Below are 15681 nucleotides of genomic sequence, written 5' to 3' on the forward strand. Positions count from 1 at the left end.
TAGAGATATCTAAGTATGTCTAATGGACAGTGAGGAGGTAGAGATTTGCAAACCAAGTAGTAAGTGAAGGTCTAGTAGAAATGTGTAAAGTGTGTCAAGATGAAAAAAATTACTAAATTTCCATGTCCGACAGAGGAAAGTGGGATTGAAAATATTATTATGCAGTATTATGAAGCTTGCGTTCTGATCCCAGCTACTTGGGAGGCAGAGAAATCTGGAAAATCAGGTTGAGGCTAGCCTGGGCAGAAAGTGAGAACTCGTTTCAACCAAACGAGTGGGACATGGTACTTTGTGTCTTGTCTTTGCATCTGTGTGAAAGGGCCTAAGTAAGAAGCAGGGCCAGGACAAACAAAAAGTGGGGTCCTAACCCTAGCTACTCAGGAGGCTGAGATCTGAGGATCATGGTTCAAAGTCAGTGAGACTCTTAGCTCCAATGAACCACTTAAAGTGCCAGAAGGGGAGCTTCCACTCAAATGGCAGAGCTCAGGGACAGTGTCCAGGTGGGGGGGGGGGGGGGAGGGAAAGCACTGAGCCTGGAAAGAGTGGAAACTCCAGTACCTAAAGTACAAACAAAAATGACAAGAGATAAACACAAACACTTCTTAGAGAGAGTTAAGTGAAAAGATGAAAGGATTTAGAGTGAAATACCTACTTTCAAACTTTTGGTTCGATTTATATAAAAATGTGCCTTTGAGGAAGTTTATCCTCTCTTGCACAACTGTAAATTGAAGATGATCATATTGAAAGGCGCTTCACAGAGTTAAGGATCAAATAATAATATTGTTTATAAAAATGATTGTGTATAGCTTATCATGAGAATAAGGTACCCAAGATTTGTTTCCTAAGGAGCTTGTAAATATTGCCAGAAATATTTTAAAATATATTGGAAATATGCACATATTACTTTTATAGTCCAGAAGTTGACCTTTAGATATACCAAACAGATATTACTGTGTAATCCCCAAAGCTATATATGATAAATTTACCATCATAATAAAATAAAAAAACATGTTTATTATTTGTGAGCACGTATGAAGTGACTAGGAACTAAAGAAAAAATTGGTGTGGCGAACTTAGACATTCATACAAAATAAATTAGGATTCTACCACCAGAGCCATAAAAATTTGGAGGTGCACAAACACAAATGCCTGTTTGTTTTTTTTTCCTGTGCCACATTGCACAGATTTCTACTGTCTTTCTATTGATGGGTACACCCCACTGTTTCCTATGCCATGAGGCAAAATGGATGGTGATTAGCACCAACAAAGTCTTGGAGGCTTCCATTTGCTCACAATATTGGGCTATTTTTTTCTTTGGTATTTCAAACTGCTTGGTCACATCAAACTTGTTCCATAAACACAATCTGTGAAAACAAAGCAAAATAACTATGCAATAAGACGGCTGGCTACTTTGAAAATTACTTCACCATCACTGATAGAGGACTTCAGCTCCCTGCTAGGTAAGAGTAATAATCATAGCAGGTGTTCTACTGAGGTGTTCAGAACATCACAGTGTTCCAGTGGACTACACTCTGAAGCTATAATGAAATAGTTAAGATTGAAAGTAAACAAAATAACATCATTCGTCTCTCATTGTGCTCTTATACAGGAAAGAGCACCATTTTAAATTTCTACACCTGGGAATATCCTCATTACTAACTATGAAGGCCTCTCACAGACAAGCAGTAAGAAGAATGCTCGTATCCCATCAGGGTGAAACAAGAAGTTGGACTTACGGTTCCCTTGAGCCCGGGGATGGAAAGCAAGGGAATATTTTCATTCTTCATGCTACAGTTTTTCTCTTATCAGAATTCTAGGTAGAAAGAATTTTTTTTTGATAGAAAAAAGGACTTTTTAAATTAAAATTGGTTTACAAATTGTACAGTCATCCTTCTTACTCTAGAAACCATTGGCTTGATGCTATGGTTTATCTGCTTAGCCATAAAAACTGAAAAGCATTCTGGAGGTAATAAAGAAAAATGAAAACTTCTACTAATTGTATTATATAAAGGTATTCTTCAGTTAAAAATGGAATGAGAAATCTGCCTTTTAGCCCAGTTACTATGTCTATATGCTTTTTTTCAGTGGCTGGAAAAAAAATCCCAAACAAGTAAAAGAACCAAGTATGCTGATCATTCTTATTTTTCCAATACTATCTTTATTTCGGGAATGAGTTTCCACTGGCCATTTCTACTAAAAGAAAATACGCCGAGTCATTTAACAATCTATTGCATATGATGACAAACTCCCTCTTTTAGAAGCTGTTTTGACTTCTACCTTGAGTGGCCTGAAATTGAAGACAAAAGAAAAAAAATAGTGTAGAAAAAGAAGGTTTTCAGTATTATTTTCCAGAGCAATTCTCCAGTTAGCACCTACTCAAATGACTTTCTTGAAGGTGTAGGCGTTTAGCATCACCACGATGCCGGCTTTCTCAAAATACAGCCCATCTCATCGACCCTGGTGGCATAAAAACCAGTGCTTCCTCCTTCTAGCTCGGAGTCCCAGCCGCTAATGACCCATTCTCTCCCATTTTCACACCACTTCTTAACTGGATCTCTGATAGATTAACTCACGTCTCCAAATAAATGAAATGTGTTGGCTTTTTTCATAAACAGTAACAATTTCAAAACATAAAGACGTGCAATATGAGACAATTACACAAAACACCTATCTTTATGCTAGGCATGTAACTTTAAACCAAAAGATTAAAATTATTGACTATCCATATACATGTAAGTTCAGTGTGCATGTGTTGTATATGTGTATTTTATCCAAAAATACACATTTGAAAGCTAAATAAGTTTTTTTTTTCTCAGTACTGGTGAGCAAATCCAGGTGCTTCTGTATACCCCTGAGCCAAATCTCTGTTCAAACTACAGTTTTCTAATTACAAAAGGAGACTTTAAAAAATACATCAATTTTAAATGGAGGATAATGACAACATTTTATTTTTTTCTCTTTGTAAAAATAAATTTGTCAAACCATTAAAAAATACAAAACACACAAATCAGAAATGGATAATTTAATGTGTTGTTACATAATTTGATTAGAATACATTCTTGTCACTTACACCTCTACCATTTAAAAAAATGCTTTATCATTTATATGTAGCTATTCACCTCTCAGAGGTTAGCAGTTTAGGAATTATTATTAAAACAATAATTTACATAGTGAATTTTCCCAAGTATAGTAGCATTAAATACCTTAAATAAAATATATACTTATATTTACTAGCACTTTTTATTTTACATTTGCATCCTAACATTAGGGCAGTCTGGAAGTTTACAATGTAATATTAGAATCTGCAAATATTAAAAGTACAGTTGGAGTAAAATTAAGGCAAAAGCGACTATATTTCATGATTAAGGCACATACTTATCAATATATCAATGTAGCTATAAGTTTATTAGGTACATTAAAGTCCTGTGTAAGAATTAATTTGGTTTAAAATTCTAGTATCATCAAGCTTTTATTATTTATTATAAACTTTTACCTTATAAAAATTTTACCTGAGAAAGTTACCTTATTTAATTTAAATACATCTTTCAAGACTGTATCTAAAATTTCAATTTAAAATCTGGTAAACTAAGTCCTTACTATTCCTTCTTTGAATATGCTGTACATATATTTTTGGTAATAGCTCATATTTCCTATTACAGGTGAAAATCTTGTGTTGGGTTACACAGTATACACTCTCACAATTATTTCCTACATCAACTTATTGAACTCTCTTTCAGACTTCTTCTGTATACAAATGGCCTATGGGTTACATATAGTAACCCTAAGGTTTTAGTCAATTGTAACAGAATAATAAAAAGCCAAATTATAAAAATATTTATAAACTCTTTGAAATAATTTCAAAGCAACATTTATTGTATATATATATTCCTATGTTAAAATGTTCTGAATTATTGTAATTTAATTTCTCTAGAATCTTATTACGTCAGCTTTAAATTACACTTACCAGTTGAGGCTTCTTAGAATGTACTGGAATAAGGCTAAAACCAAGATGTTCTAAGTATTACAAGCACTGATGGTAAGTATAGAATTCTCCTGTCAACATAGATATATCCGTCACAATAAGATCAAGTAAAACTAGAGCTTTTAACTGAAAATGTAAACATATGCCACAAATTTCTGTCTCTGGTTCTTTCTGTATCTTCCTCTCTCAGTACTGGGGCTTGAACTCGGAGCCTGTGCTCCCATTTGCCTTGGTCATTCATGGCTGGCTCTCTATAATGTGAGCATATCTCCAGTTTCTGCCTTTTGCTCATTAATTGGAGATAGGACTCTCATGAACTAGTCTGCCTGGGCTGATTCCAAATCCTTCCCCTCAGATCTCGGTCAGTCTCCACAACAGGCAGGATTAGAGGTGAGTCACTGGCACCTGGCACCCTCACCTTAAAATAATTCCTTTCAAATATGCTTAATTTCAATGAGAAAGTAGAAAATCCTGATTTGTCTTATGAACTCATACCTAGGTGCATTTAGTAGCTTTAGGTTTAAAGACACAAACGTCCTCTTAGTGTAGTTCCCCTTCCATGAGTGTGTCATTTAACGTTTCCTAGTAGGGTCAATTGTTAAAATAACAAATTCTAAACACTGGTCAGATTAGACAAGCAGCAACACTTAAGAGTATCTCTACTAGAACCACAGGAAGTAGAGACGCGATGCGGAGTTAACTAAAATCAGGTAGTGAAAACTTTGGGAATAACATAAATATCAACCAAAGATAATTTCAAATTTATTGTTTCACTTCTCAAATTAAGAAAATTTAGTGAGACATCTAATGCTTATTAGAGCCCCTAGAACATATTTGTTTACAATGGTATCTATGACTTCTTGAGATAGATGTTTGAAGTATGACCACAAAAATACATTCAATAGCTTCCCCCAAAGTTAGGAAAACCTAAAGTAATGTTTTAAGGTATTAAAATAGGAGTCCTATGGAATAGAAGGAACACTTTGAAAATATTTTAGGGGCCCAACATAATATTCTGTGTTACAACAACAAAGAACACTAGTAATTTCAAATCCTCTCGAGGAGTACCTGGTATTCAAAAGCAAATCATGCTCAAAGCCTAGGTCTTTGATTTAGAGATTGGGATTCATTCCAATCCAGTGTTTGATTAACTGGTGTGCAATAGCTCGGCTTGGTGGCACAAAGAATGCTTGCTGCTTCCCTTTCGTAAGAATATCCACAACCTAAAATATACCATAATAAAATAAAATGGATTAGGATCTCAACACCGAAATACCATTTCCATGACTATGTAATTCATTCAAAACGTGATGACCTTTACGGCGAGTAACAATAGCAGAAAGTGACATCTGTAACATCTATAATTTACTGTAGCTTCAAGAAGTTCTTATTTTGAGTTTTTTTCAAATCCAGAAAAACATATGAAAATGCAATCACACAAAGGCAAAAATGCTATTTTCCACACTTAGCTTCAAACTAAAGTCAACTTTTGAGGAAGGTTCATTTCCTTTCCTAAAATTCTGAAATAATCATCTAATTTCTTATTTTATATTAAAATTCCTTTTGAAGTTCTATACTACAACTGACCAGCTTTATATTAAAACTCCTCTGAAGTTTTAGCACAAAATAAAACTAATCTTATATAGACAAAGCAGATAGGATTTCAGGTCTTTACTATAAGTATATTCATTTTTATACATTCCAATGTTTTGGATCATGTAAAACAACACAAATAATTTATTTTTCACTATATTATTTGGGTTTTATTTTATTCTTTGTCTCACTAGGGTTTAAACTCAGGGGCTTGTGCTTACTACCTATATAAACTATGGCTTGTTGAAATCGACTCTTGTGTCCCCCCTCCCCCCACTATCTTCTCAATCTTCTACTATCTTCTCAATCTCGATCTTCCAAGGGGTATGACAAGCAGGAGTCACTACACCAGGCCCAGGGATGTTATTTTAAAATGTTCTTGTGAATGAATGTTTGCAATGGATTTATGCCATTTCTGTCCTTCAGAATAATTCAAAATAAAGACTTCAAAAACTCTAACTGATAGTTTGATACTATAAACTGAAATCTAAAGTGTCTCCGAATAAATATTTATCTCTCAGCTTTAAATGATCACTGATTTAATGGAATAGAATCTGAAACTTGAAATGGCATGAAATCATCATTATTAGAAAAATCTCATAGAGTAAGCTAAAACAGGATACACAGGGGAACACACATTTTCCCTATATGGAATTATCAATTACACTGTAAACCATGCATAATGAGAGAGCTGTAGCCATTCATCCAACTTGCTGAAAATATGCTTCCTTGCTACATGCCCAAACCAATACTGTCAGGGAACAATCAATAGAAGAAGGAAATTAAATTGAACTTTACCTGTTCTCTAGTGAACCAGCGGGCATCCTCTATTTCATTCTTGTCAACTTTAATTTCTGTAGATACTGCAACAGCTAAACAACCAATCATTAAGGAAGAGGGCATTGGCCATGGTTGACAAGAGACATACTGAACATGGCCAACTCTGACTCCACTTTCCTCTTCGACTTCTCTCCTAACAGCATCTTCTATTGTCTCACCTAATGAAACAGAGCAAAAGAACAAGTTATTGAGGACATGCTTGGGACACTGTGTGCTACAGTTTAAAAAGTTGAAAATTACTTTGGAAAGACACTCAAATAAGAGCATCCAAATAGAAATGAAAACTCATTACTTTTAGTACATAACTTCATATAGACGACGTATCCCAACAAAACTTTTACTTTTTTGCACCTTTTAAAAAAGATCTGTTACAATTCAAAAATTATTCTTTGTAAGATCTATAGCTATCTGTCCTTGACTACTGACCAAACATTATGTAAACATTTTAGATATCATTTCATATCTATATATTAGAACTAGTTAAAATATCCTTATATGACTTCTTTTTTTCTTTATTGTCAAATTGAAGTACAGAGGGGCTACAGTTTCATATGTAAGGCAGTGAGCACATTTCTTATCCAACTTGTTACCTCCTCCTTCATTCCCCTCCACGCAACTCCTCCTCTCCCTTTCCTTCTCCCCCCTCATGAGTTGTACAGTTGGTTTACACAAAATGGTTTTGTAAGTATCGCTTTTGGGATGGTTTATCTTTTTATCCTTTGTCTCTAGATTTTGGCATTCATTTTTGCTTCTTTTGTTCTAATGCACGCATATGATTATATTACTTCTTATAACTAAATAGTTTTTCCTTCATTAGAATATTGAAGATCTTTTTGAAAATTACATTGTCAAAGAATTACTGCAGATAATTCTTTCTAGGTCACTGAAAGTTTTAAAAGCAAGTAACATTTTCTTTCTAAGCAATTCTTTTTTGCTACATTGCTGGTGACCAATCTATGGTAAAGTGCTAAAAACAAATATTCTTTATATTTTTGGTTTTGTTGGAATTGAGAATTAAAATAGAGGAAAATATTTGTAAATAAAATTAACCTACTTAGTAATAGTTTGTTAAATACAGGAGTACTTAGTAAAATATGTATTTAAATACAGCTTTCTATTTTATGTAGATTGACAGATTTCCTCACAAAATTAGGAACTTATCACAAGAGAATATTTATTGAAGTCATATTAGCGTATCAATACATTAAAAGATTAGCATATAACACATCGTAAAAAACTGCTAAAAGTCAGGAAGGCACCAGTGGTTCATGGCTATAATTTTAGCTACATGGGAAGTGTGCTCTGAGGATCATAGTCCAAAACCTTGAGACTCCTATCTTCAACTAACCACCAAAAAGCAGAAAGTAGAGCTATGGCTTAAGTGGTACAACACTAGCCTTGATCACTAAAGCTCTAGGAGAGCTGAGTTTAAGCTGTAAGACTGGTGCGCACACACACACACACACACACGTACAAACACGCACACCCTCCTTCCAAAAACCTGCGAAATTAGAAAACAAAAGAACAATAAAGGAAAACAAAAACAGAGGATATAAACATCTAAAATTCAAAGAAAAGGAATACCAGATGTGTAGTACACATTTCAAAATGTTGCTCCCTCAGCAATTAAAATTAAAACCACATAGGTATTCTTTCTACTTCATACTCCTAAAATGACAAATTTGAAAGTCTGACGTTCCTAAGTTGGTAATGATTTGGAATAATAGAACATTTCCCCTACTGCTGCTGTCAATTGGTAGAAACACTTGAGAAGGAAACTTGGACATGGTTATACCATATGTGCTACTCTTGCTATTTATGTATATAGTCTAGATAACTCTTGCAAATACATATAAAGAGAAGCATGAAATACTCACTGCAGAACTTTTTGTAATAGTCAAGAACCTAAGTCTGAAGGAATGAAGAAACAGTGTAATATTGATACATGGAATACTATCCAGCAATTAAAAATTAACTTAAAACTATTAAAACAACAGCACAGTGATCTAGATCAAGGACTCAGAAGTAAAATGGCCTTGGCCGGCCTGAATCTCTTCCCGATCACTTTTGGAAAAGTTATTTATTCCCTGTGCCTTACTGTCCTCATCTGTGAAACTGCTGGAACTGTATCTATATTATAAGGTTGATGAGGATCATATAATTTAAACATGTAAGCACTTCTAAACACAGCTTGACTTTGCATGTTTACTACTGCGGTTATGTAGAATTTCAGACTAACAGTAAAAACTGAGATTAATGTATTATCACTCACTTGTTTTACAAATACTTATTAAGCTCCGACTGCATGCATCTAAGGGCTTGAGGCATTAAAAGAACTGCCTTTATTGAACTGTCATTTTAGTGAGTTCAGAAAACAAAGCAATTAATGCATGCATATCAACTTAGGTGACGCTGAGTGCTGGTGGAAAAAGTCGTGTAGGGCTAAGAACTGTGAATGCCGGATACAGAGCTACTGGCACGATTACATATGACTTCTTCTTTTTTTTTTTTGGCCAGTCCTGGGCCTTGGACTCAGGGCCTGAGCACTGACCCTGGCTTTCTTTTGCTCAAGGCTAGCACTCTGCCACTTGAGCCACAGCGCCACTTCTGGCTGTTTTCTGTATATGTGGTGCTGGGGAATCGAACCCTGGGCCTCATGTACACGAGGCAAGCTCTCTTGCCACTAGGCCATATCCCCAGCCCTCATATGACTTCTTTGAAAAGGTGACGATGGTTAAGTCCAGTGAAGTGGTGTATAAATCATTCACATGGCCAAAAGAAATGTATGACAATTATTGAATTTTTAATTAATGAACAATATTACTAGTAAAAGCATGAAAATTAAAACATTTATGTGTCATTAAAGTGATACATATTTAAATACCTCAGTTTTACAGCATAATAATTTATATCTGAAATGCTATTTTTTTATTTAAAAATTACAAAAAATATTCAGAAAAGGCTTACCGGGTTCAATAAATCCAGCAAGACAAGTAAACATTCCTGGGGGAAATCTTTTCTGCCTGCCTAGAAGACATTTGGTCCCATCTGGATGAACAACTTGCATAATAACTACTGGATCTGTTAAAAGCAATCAGATATATGAATGGCAGGAAGAAATAATTTAGATTCACTGTGCAAAGAACTGTCTGTAGAATAATATAAAGCTATAGCTTCTGTAGAACAAGATTCTTGTTGTTTTGTAAGAGATTGATCTTTTCTACTCTGATCTGGCTGATGATAAAGTAACTAAAGGAAATCACTTGAAATACTGCCATTAAGCTTAAGAAAGATTATTTTGGCTTCATCCCCCCAATTTTAGCAATTTTTTTTTCTATTACTAGGGTATCTGAGGCACATTTTTATTTTTTAATGAGAAAAAAGACTGCGTGACAATATATTGACATGGGAAAATTCCAATTTTACTAATAAATACAGCAAATGTCTTCCTTTCTCTTCAATCCTTAGTATTATATTTTTATAAGCTAATGATTCAGTTTAAGTCATTATAATACGAAAACTTAACATTGCAGTTTACTTCTCTAGAAGCTCTTAATCTAGCCAATTCTACTGAATAGGTTATGATGATTGAGAAACAATCAATGTCATAATCAATGTCAAAATCAATGTCATAATTCTCTTGAGAACAAAACTAGGTATCACTAGCCATCATTTTACTTCCTAGAGGCCTCCTTGGGTGTGTTGAGTCAATCTATTATTATTATTTTTAATCTTAAAGGGATGGATATCAGATACCCAAACTTAACAAACAAAGTAGTAACTAGAATGAAAGAAGGTAGAGGCACATATTAGTAGGAATGAGGAGCCAGTTCCTGCTTGTACTGCTTTGGTAAAGCCACAAACAAGTCCTGAATTATTGCAGCCATTCTCCCTCTCCATTAGGAGATTAGCTGACCTTCTTCTCTCTTTTTAATATTCAGTTTTCAAATTATGACTCATTTAAATGATCCACATAAGAAAACAGGAATTTGGTGTTAAGGAATCAAACCCCAAGATGACTCTAATTTCTCTCTTCTGTAAGCTTCTAAGAGGACCATGGTACACCCTCTGTATGGCACATGCCGTATGAACTTCAGTATGAACTGGCCACTTCTTGTCAAGAACTGGTGTCATTCCTCTCCTTAAGAATGGCCAGTGAGGGCTGGGCATGTGGCCTAGTGGCAAGAGTGCTCGCCTCATATACATGAAGCCCTGGGTTTGATTCCCCAGCACCACATATATAGAAAAGGCCAGAAGTGGCGCTGTAGCTCCAGTGGCAGAGTGCTAGCCTTGAGCAAAGAGAAGCCAGGGACAGTGCTCAGGCCCTGAGTTCAAGCCCCAGGACTGGCCAAAAAAAAAAAAAAAGGCCAGTGAATCAGCTATAATTAGAAAAATCCGTGGAAGTGATTTGGTGGAACATCTAAGGTTCGATCAGACAAGGCCAGCCTCTCTCTCATTCTCTTGAGAGAGTTAATCTGGGGAACATTCAGATACCCCAAATCAACATGTTGAAGGGGCCCCACGTAAGCACCCTTGTTGACAATTCTAGCAGGACCTAACCTTACCTTTTTTCCCACAAAGTGTCCCACTGGCGAATGACAAAGCTAAATCTCAGTAGCGGCCTCTCCAGCCCTGGCACCCTGTTACCCAAGTCTTTTCAGTTAACGCTCCAGATATTGGGGAGCAGAGACAAGTCACTTCTGTCCAAATTGCTGACCCAAAGAATCCTTGGTCATAATGAAATGGCCCACTGTTTTAACACACACATGACTTACCAACTCTTGGGTATGATGTATTATGAACACCTTGGAGACTAGGACAGTCTTCCTTCAAACAGACTCTCTTATAGCCGCCTTCTTCAATCTTAGTTGCACTTCCACATGTTGGGCAGAACTTGTATCGACTATGCCAAGCAAGAACAGATCTTGCCTGAGCTACAACCCCTTAAGAAAGAAACAAAAAATGTTACACTCTGTGACAAACTGTAAAAGAAAGTTACAATGTATATGATGTTCTAGAGCTATAGTATATACTGTTCATGGTTTTCTGAATGTATAATCAATGGTTTGAGTATTTGTTTTTATGATGTGTGCATTTTTCATCTTTCAGATGATAAAAATCAGACTTAATTTTAATTTGAATAATATATAATTCTCTTTTAAGGCAGAGAGACTAACATATCGTACACACTGCTAGATGATGCTTTTTATTATAGATGAATTTTAAGTTTGGGCATATATGATCCTAGTAGATTTACAAATCCAACTTTATAGTAGTAGGTTTTTGTTGTTGGTTATGGTTGAACGCTGGGCCTGGGCACTGTCCTTGACCTCTTCATCTCAAGGCCAGTTGTCTACCACTTTGAGCCCCAGCACCACTTTTAGTTTTCTGGTGGTTAATTGGAGATAAGAGTCTCACGGGTGTTCCTGACTGGGCTGGCTTTGAACCATGATCCTCATATCTCAGCCTCAAGAGTAGCTAGGATTACAGGCATGAACCACTTGCACCTGCCAGTAGTAAGTTTTATAAAAATATATTATAGTTGGGCTGAAGATGTAGTTCAGTGGTTGAGCACCTGCTTTGTATAGATGAGACCCTAGGTTTGATCCCAAACTCTGGCAAGAAATAAATACAATAAGGGTGTTCTTAACTTATATTTGAATCTTACAGGAAATGCAACTAGGAAACGAGAGATAGATGCCCATCTCTAGATTCTGCTCTTCTTGGTCGTCAAGCTACTCTTGGTCCACGCCATTGGGAAACACATGCTGTTTTCAATTAGAGGATGCATTTTCAATATCCGTAGTTAGCCTTTTTATGCCTAATAGAATAAATCTTAGATAAAAATACACTTTGGCGGGGCTGGGGATATGGCCTAGTGTCAAGAGAGCTTGCCTCGTATACATGAGGCCCTGGGTTCGATTCCCCAGCACCACATATACAGAAAATGGCCAGAAGTGGCGCTGTGGCTCAAGTGGCAGAGTGTTAGCCTTGAGCAAAAGGAAGCCAGGGACAGTGCTCAGGCCCTGAGTCCAAGGCCCAGGATTGCCCCCCACCCCCCAAAAAAATACACTTTGGCGTAACTTTTTACACCAGTACTTAAAAATATAGTATGACATGAATGGAAATATAATAAGCAATAAAACTGGAACCATTTGAATATTCAACTATTGTTGAAATATTTGAACTTGCCTAAATGAATTTGCTATCCTTCAAATACATTATTTGGCTCATGAAATTATAAACAAACAAAATGAAAATGAATGGCAACAACATTTAAAGCGAAATGAAAAAACATTGATAAGAACAATTATAACACTGATATTCAATAAACCAGACAGTCTTAATTGACTGATATTACTTTGTAATATGTATCTCAGTTTTCACTAGGAAAGCTACGTTATTTCAGGATCATGATATTTAGAAAAAATGGACTTTCAGTAACTACTTAGTATGTACCAAATACCATCTAAAGTCTTTTATATGAGTTATTTACTTATTTTATTTACTGTTTAGACCAATTCTATGAGGGAAGGAAGTACTTTTATTATCCTTATTTTTCTGGAAGAGGATTGATGCACAGAGAAATGACTGTAAAGTTATACAGTAGGTGAGTTAAGGGCCTTAGTTTCCTTAGCATTAAAATAAGAGATAAAAATGTAAGTAGCTCATCTGTAAGTTTTTTTAATCTTAAAATGTTATATACACCTCCAAAGAAAAATAAAAATTTTTAAGTCTAATTAATTCTTCATAGATGTGGAGTATAAAATATAGCCATTCCAGACTGAAAAAGAACTACCAACTTGTCTCTAGAAGGACTCGGCCTTATGACCTAAGGAAAGGCTAAGTGATCTCCTTAATCTCTCATTAATTCTTCAGTAACAGTGATCTGGCTACTGCTACTTCCACTCCTGTAGAAATTTCTTCTGTCAAATCCATCAAAAGCTTCATTATACAAAAACCAAGGTCCATTAAAAATAATCTATCTGAAATAATCTTACTGAAATTCAACCTAGTTGACCACTTCTCCCTTGATGAGACTCCTTAGTAGCCAAAAACTTTAGGAAGTTCCTCATGAAGATAGCCTACCTTCATTGCTTACTAGAAAAGGCATGCTATCTGGAAATTGCAAATAGTACATCCGGTCTAAAACCCACATTATTACTGATTCAGGTTTTCTTACCAGCTTCTTTTTCTTTCAACTGAAGAAGAGCTGGCATTGGAGGATGAAGAAAGTAACAATTTTCATGTCTTTGCTTAAATTCTTCAGCAGCCTTGGGATCTATACCTAGAGCAAACCAGGCAATCAACCCATCATCCTCTTCTCTTGGGACTTCTCCATTATAGTTATTTAACTTTTTTTTCATTTCAAGTTCTACTCCAAGAAAAATCAAGGTGATCTTCTCAGGCTGAGCCAAGTAATCCTTTATATCTGTGTAATTCAGCTGACAAAGCCTGACTTCCGGCTGCTGGAAACTTTCTTTATTGCCACCAAGAGTAACCAAAGGATTTAATTCTGAGAAAAGGATATAAACTGTGGCTGGATGGCTTTCTTTAGCTACAAGCCAGCCAGTATTATTTCTTTTTTCACTTTTCCGGTCCAGTAAGGTTCTGCTAAAATAATTTTCACCTTCTTCCACCTCATTGGTTAGGAACCAAGGCTTCTTCCCACCTTTAACATTAGCTAGTAAGTTAGCTATATGCTTATAACCCCAAAATGTAGCAATATCCAGTGCAGTTTGCCTTGATTTATTGACAATTGATCTGTCACACCTACAGATGAGGAAAATATTGAGGGAGAAAAAGAAATTCAACAAAATATTTCCAGATACCACCATCACCACTCTAATGATTACTTTTTGTACCTTGTTTAGTACATGGTTTGTTACTAAGGTTACAATAATCATACAATAATCACAGGTGATAAAAGATTAGAGACAGTGGACACTTAAAGATTCTGGATAGGTATTTGTAAAATGTAAATCAATCGTTTTATAAGACATCAACAAATAAAATTCTATACAATTCTTGGAAGCCATAATAAATTTGGAAGAGAAAGATGAAACCTATTCATAAACTGGCTTACTATTAAGTGGAGATGGTTAAATTATCAAGAAAGAAAGTTTAGGGATGTAGCTCAGAAATAAAGCACTTGCTTGCTATACATCCAGCCATGGGTTCAATATTCAGAATGAAAAAAGTTAGGCCGGGCACCAGTAGGTCAGGCCTATAATCCTAGCTACAAAGGAGGATGAGATCTGAGGATCATGGTTCGAAGGCAGATTGGGCAGGAGAGCAGGTCAGACTCTTATCCTCATAGAAAGCCCAAACTGGAGCTGTGGCTCAAGTGGCTGAGCACTAGCCTTGAGCCAAAAAAGCTCACTGACAATACTCAGACCCAGAAAAAAAAATAAAGACAACCAAGTTTTTAGCTAGAAATTATGCTTTTATTATGTATAATCAACTGGTAAGTTAATTATTTAATAGCCTAAAATATTAATATAGTTACAAGAACAATTTGAGTCAAGTGTAGTGGTATATGCTTGTCACCTCAGATACTTGGAAGGTAGAGACAGGAATTCAAAACCAGCCTCAAAAAAGGTAGAAAGGTCTTGCATGAAAAACAAACACAGAAAAAAAAGCCTAAGTGGTTAGCATAAAAGCATTTGCCTAGAATATGTGACACACGGAGTTCAATCTCTAGTACTAAAGAGAAAGAGTGAAAAGCAAAGAAAAAAAAAAGTTGAAAGTAAATATGTAACATAAAAATTAAATCCCAAGTCCTTTACGAGGTAAAGCCCGAGATATGAAGATGTTTACCCTTTCTCCAGCAGAAGCTGGACAACATCTGGGTGCCCATTTCTTGCAGCATACATTAAAGCAGTCCAGCCGTTGTCAGAAGTTTCATTGAGAAGAGACGGAGAATGACGGAGAATTCCTGTTAGCTTGCCAATATCTCCTTCTGCAGCTGAGTTGTGTAGTTGGGCGATTAGTTCCTGTTTGGGGCTACTTTTTACAGAAGACATTTCTTCCTTTAAGTAAAGGAAAATAAGTAGAAAATATTGCTTACGATTGCATTGTGTCAATGGAGGAACACTAAGCATTACCTAAGTAGTGATAGTAGAATAAAATGATGGCTTTCAAAGAAATATACTCTTCAAAAGATAGTCAAATTATATGTATTTTAAAATTATTATCAGATGAGAACTCTTATTCAGTATATATGACCCAAATAGGCACAACATAGCGTATAGGTTTGGTAGTAC

General features: G+C 35.5%; 1 protein-coding gene across 1 annotated transcript; it reads right to left on the reverse strand.

Moving 5' to 3' along the window:
- Positions 1–3007: 3007 nt before the first annotated feature.
- On the reverse strand, positions 3008–15447 carry Nudt12 (nudix hydrolase 12). Its single transcript, XM_048331404.1, has 6 exons — positions 15236–15447; positions 13599–14188; positions 11191–11358; positions 9383–9496; positions 6374–6573; positions 3008–5205 (listed from the first exon to the last, which is right to left on the reverse strand). The coding sequence occupies exons 1-6, from the start codon at positions 15439–15441 to the stop codon at positions 5095–5097; spliced, it is 1389 nt and encodes a 462-aa protein (XP_048187361.1). The 5' UTR covers positions 15442–15447; the 3' UTR covers positions 3008–5094.
- Between the last annotated feature and the right edge of the window lie 234 nt (positions 15448–15681).

The sequence above is a fragment of the Perognathus longimembris genome, chromosome 22, assembly GCF_023159225.1.
Source record: "Perognathus longimembris pacificus isolate PPM17 chromosome 22, ASM2315922v1, whole genome shotgun sequence".
NCBI lineage: Eukaryota > Metazoa > Chordata > Mammalia > Rodentia > Heteromyidae > Perognathus > Perognathus longimembris.

Coding starts and splice junctions, on each gene's coding strand:
- Nudt12 (XM_048331404.1), bottom strand. CDS start 15,441: ATGTCTTCTGTAAAAAGTAGCCCCAAACAGGAACTAATCGCCCAACTA. Junction 14,189..15,235: donor CAGCTTCTGCTGGAGAAAGG/GTAAACATCTTC, acceptor CCTCATCTGTAG/GTGTGACAGATCAATTGTCA. Junction 11,359..13,598: donor GTTGAAAGAAAAAGAAGCTG/GTAAGAAAACCT, acceptor TTCTTTCTTAAG/GGGTTGTAGCTCAGGCAAGA.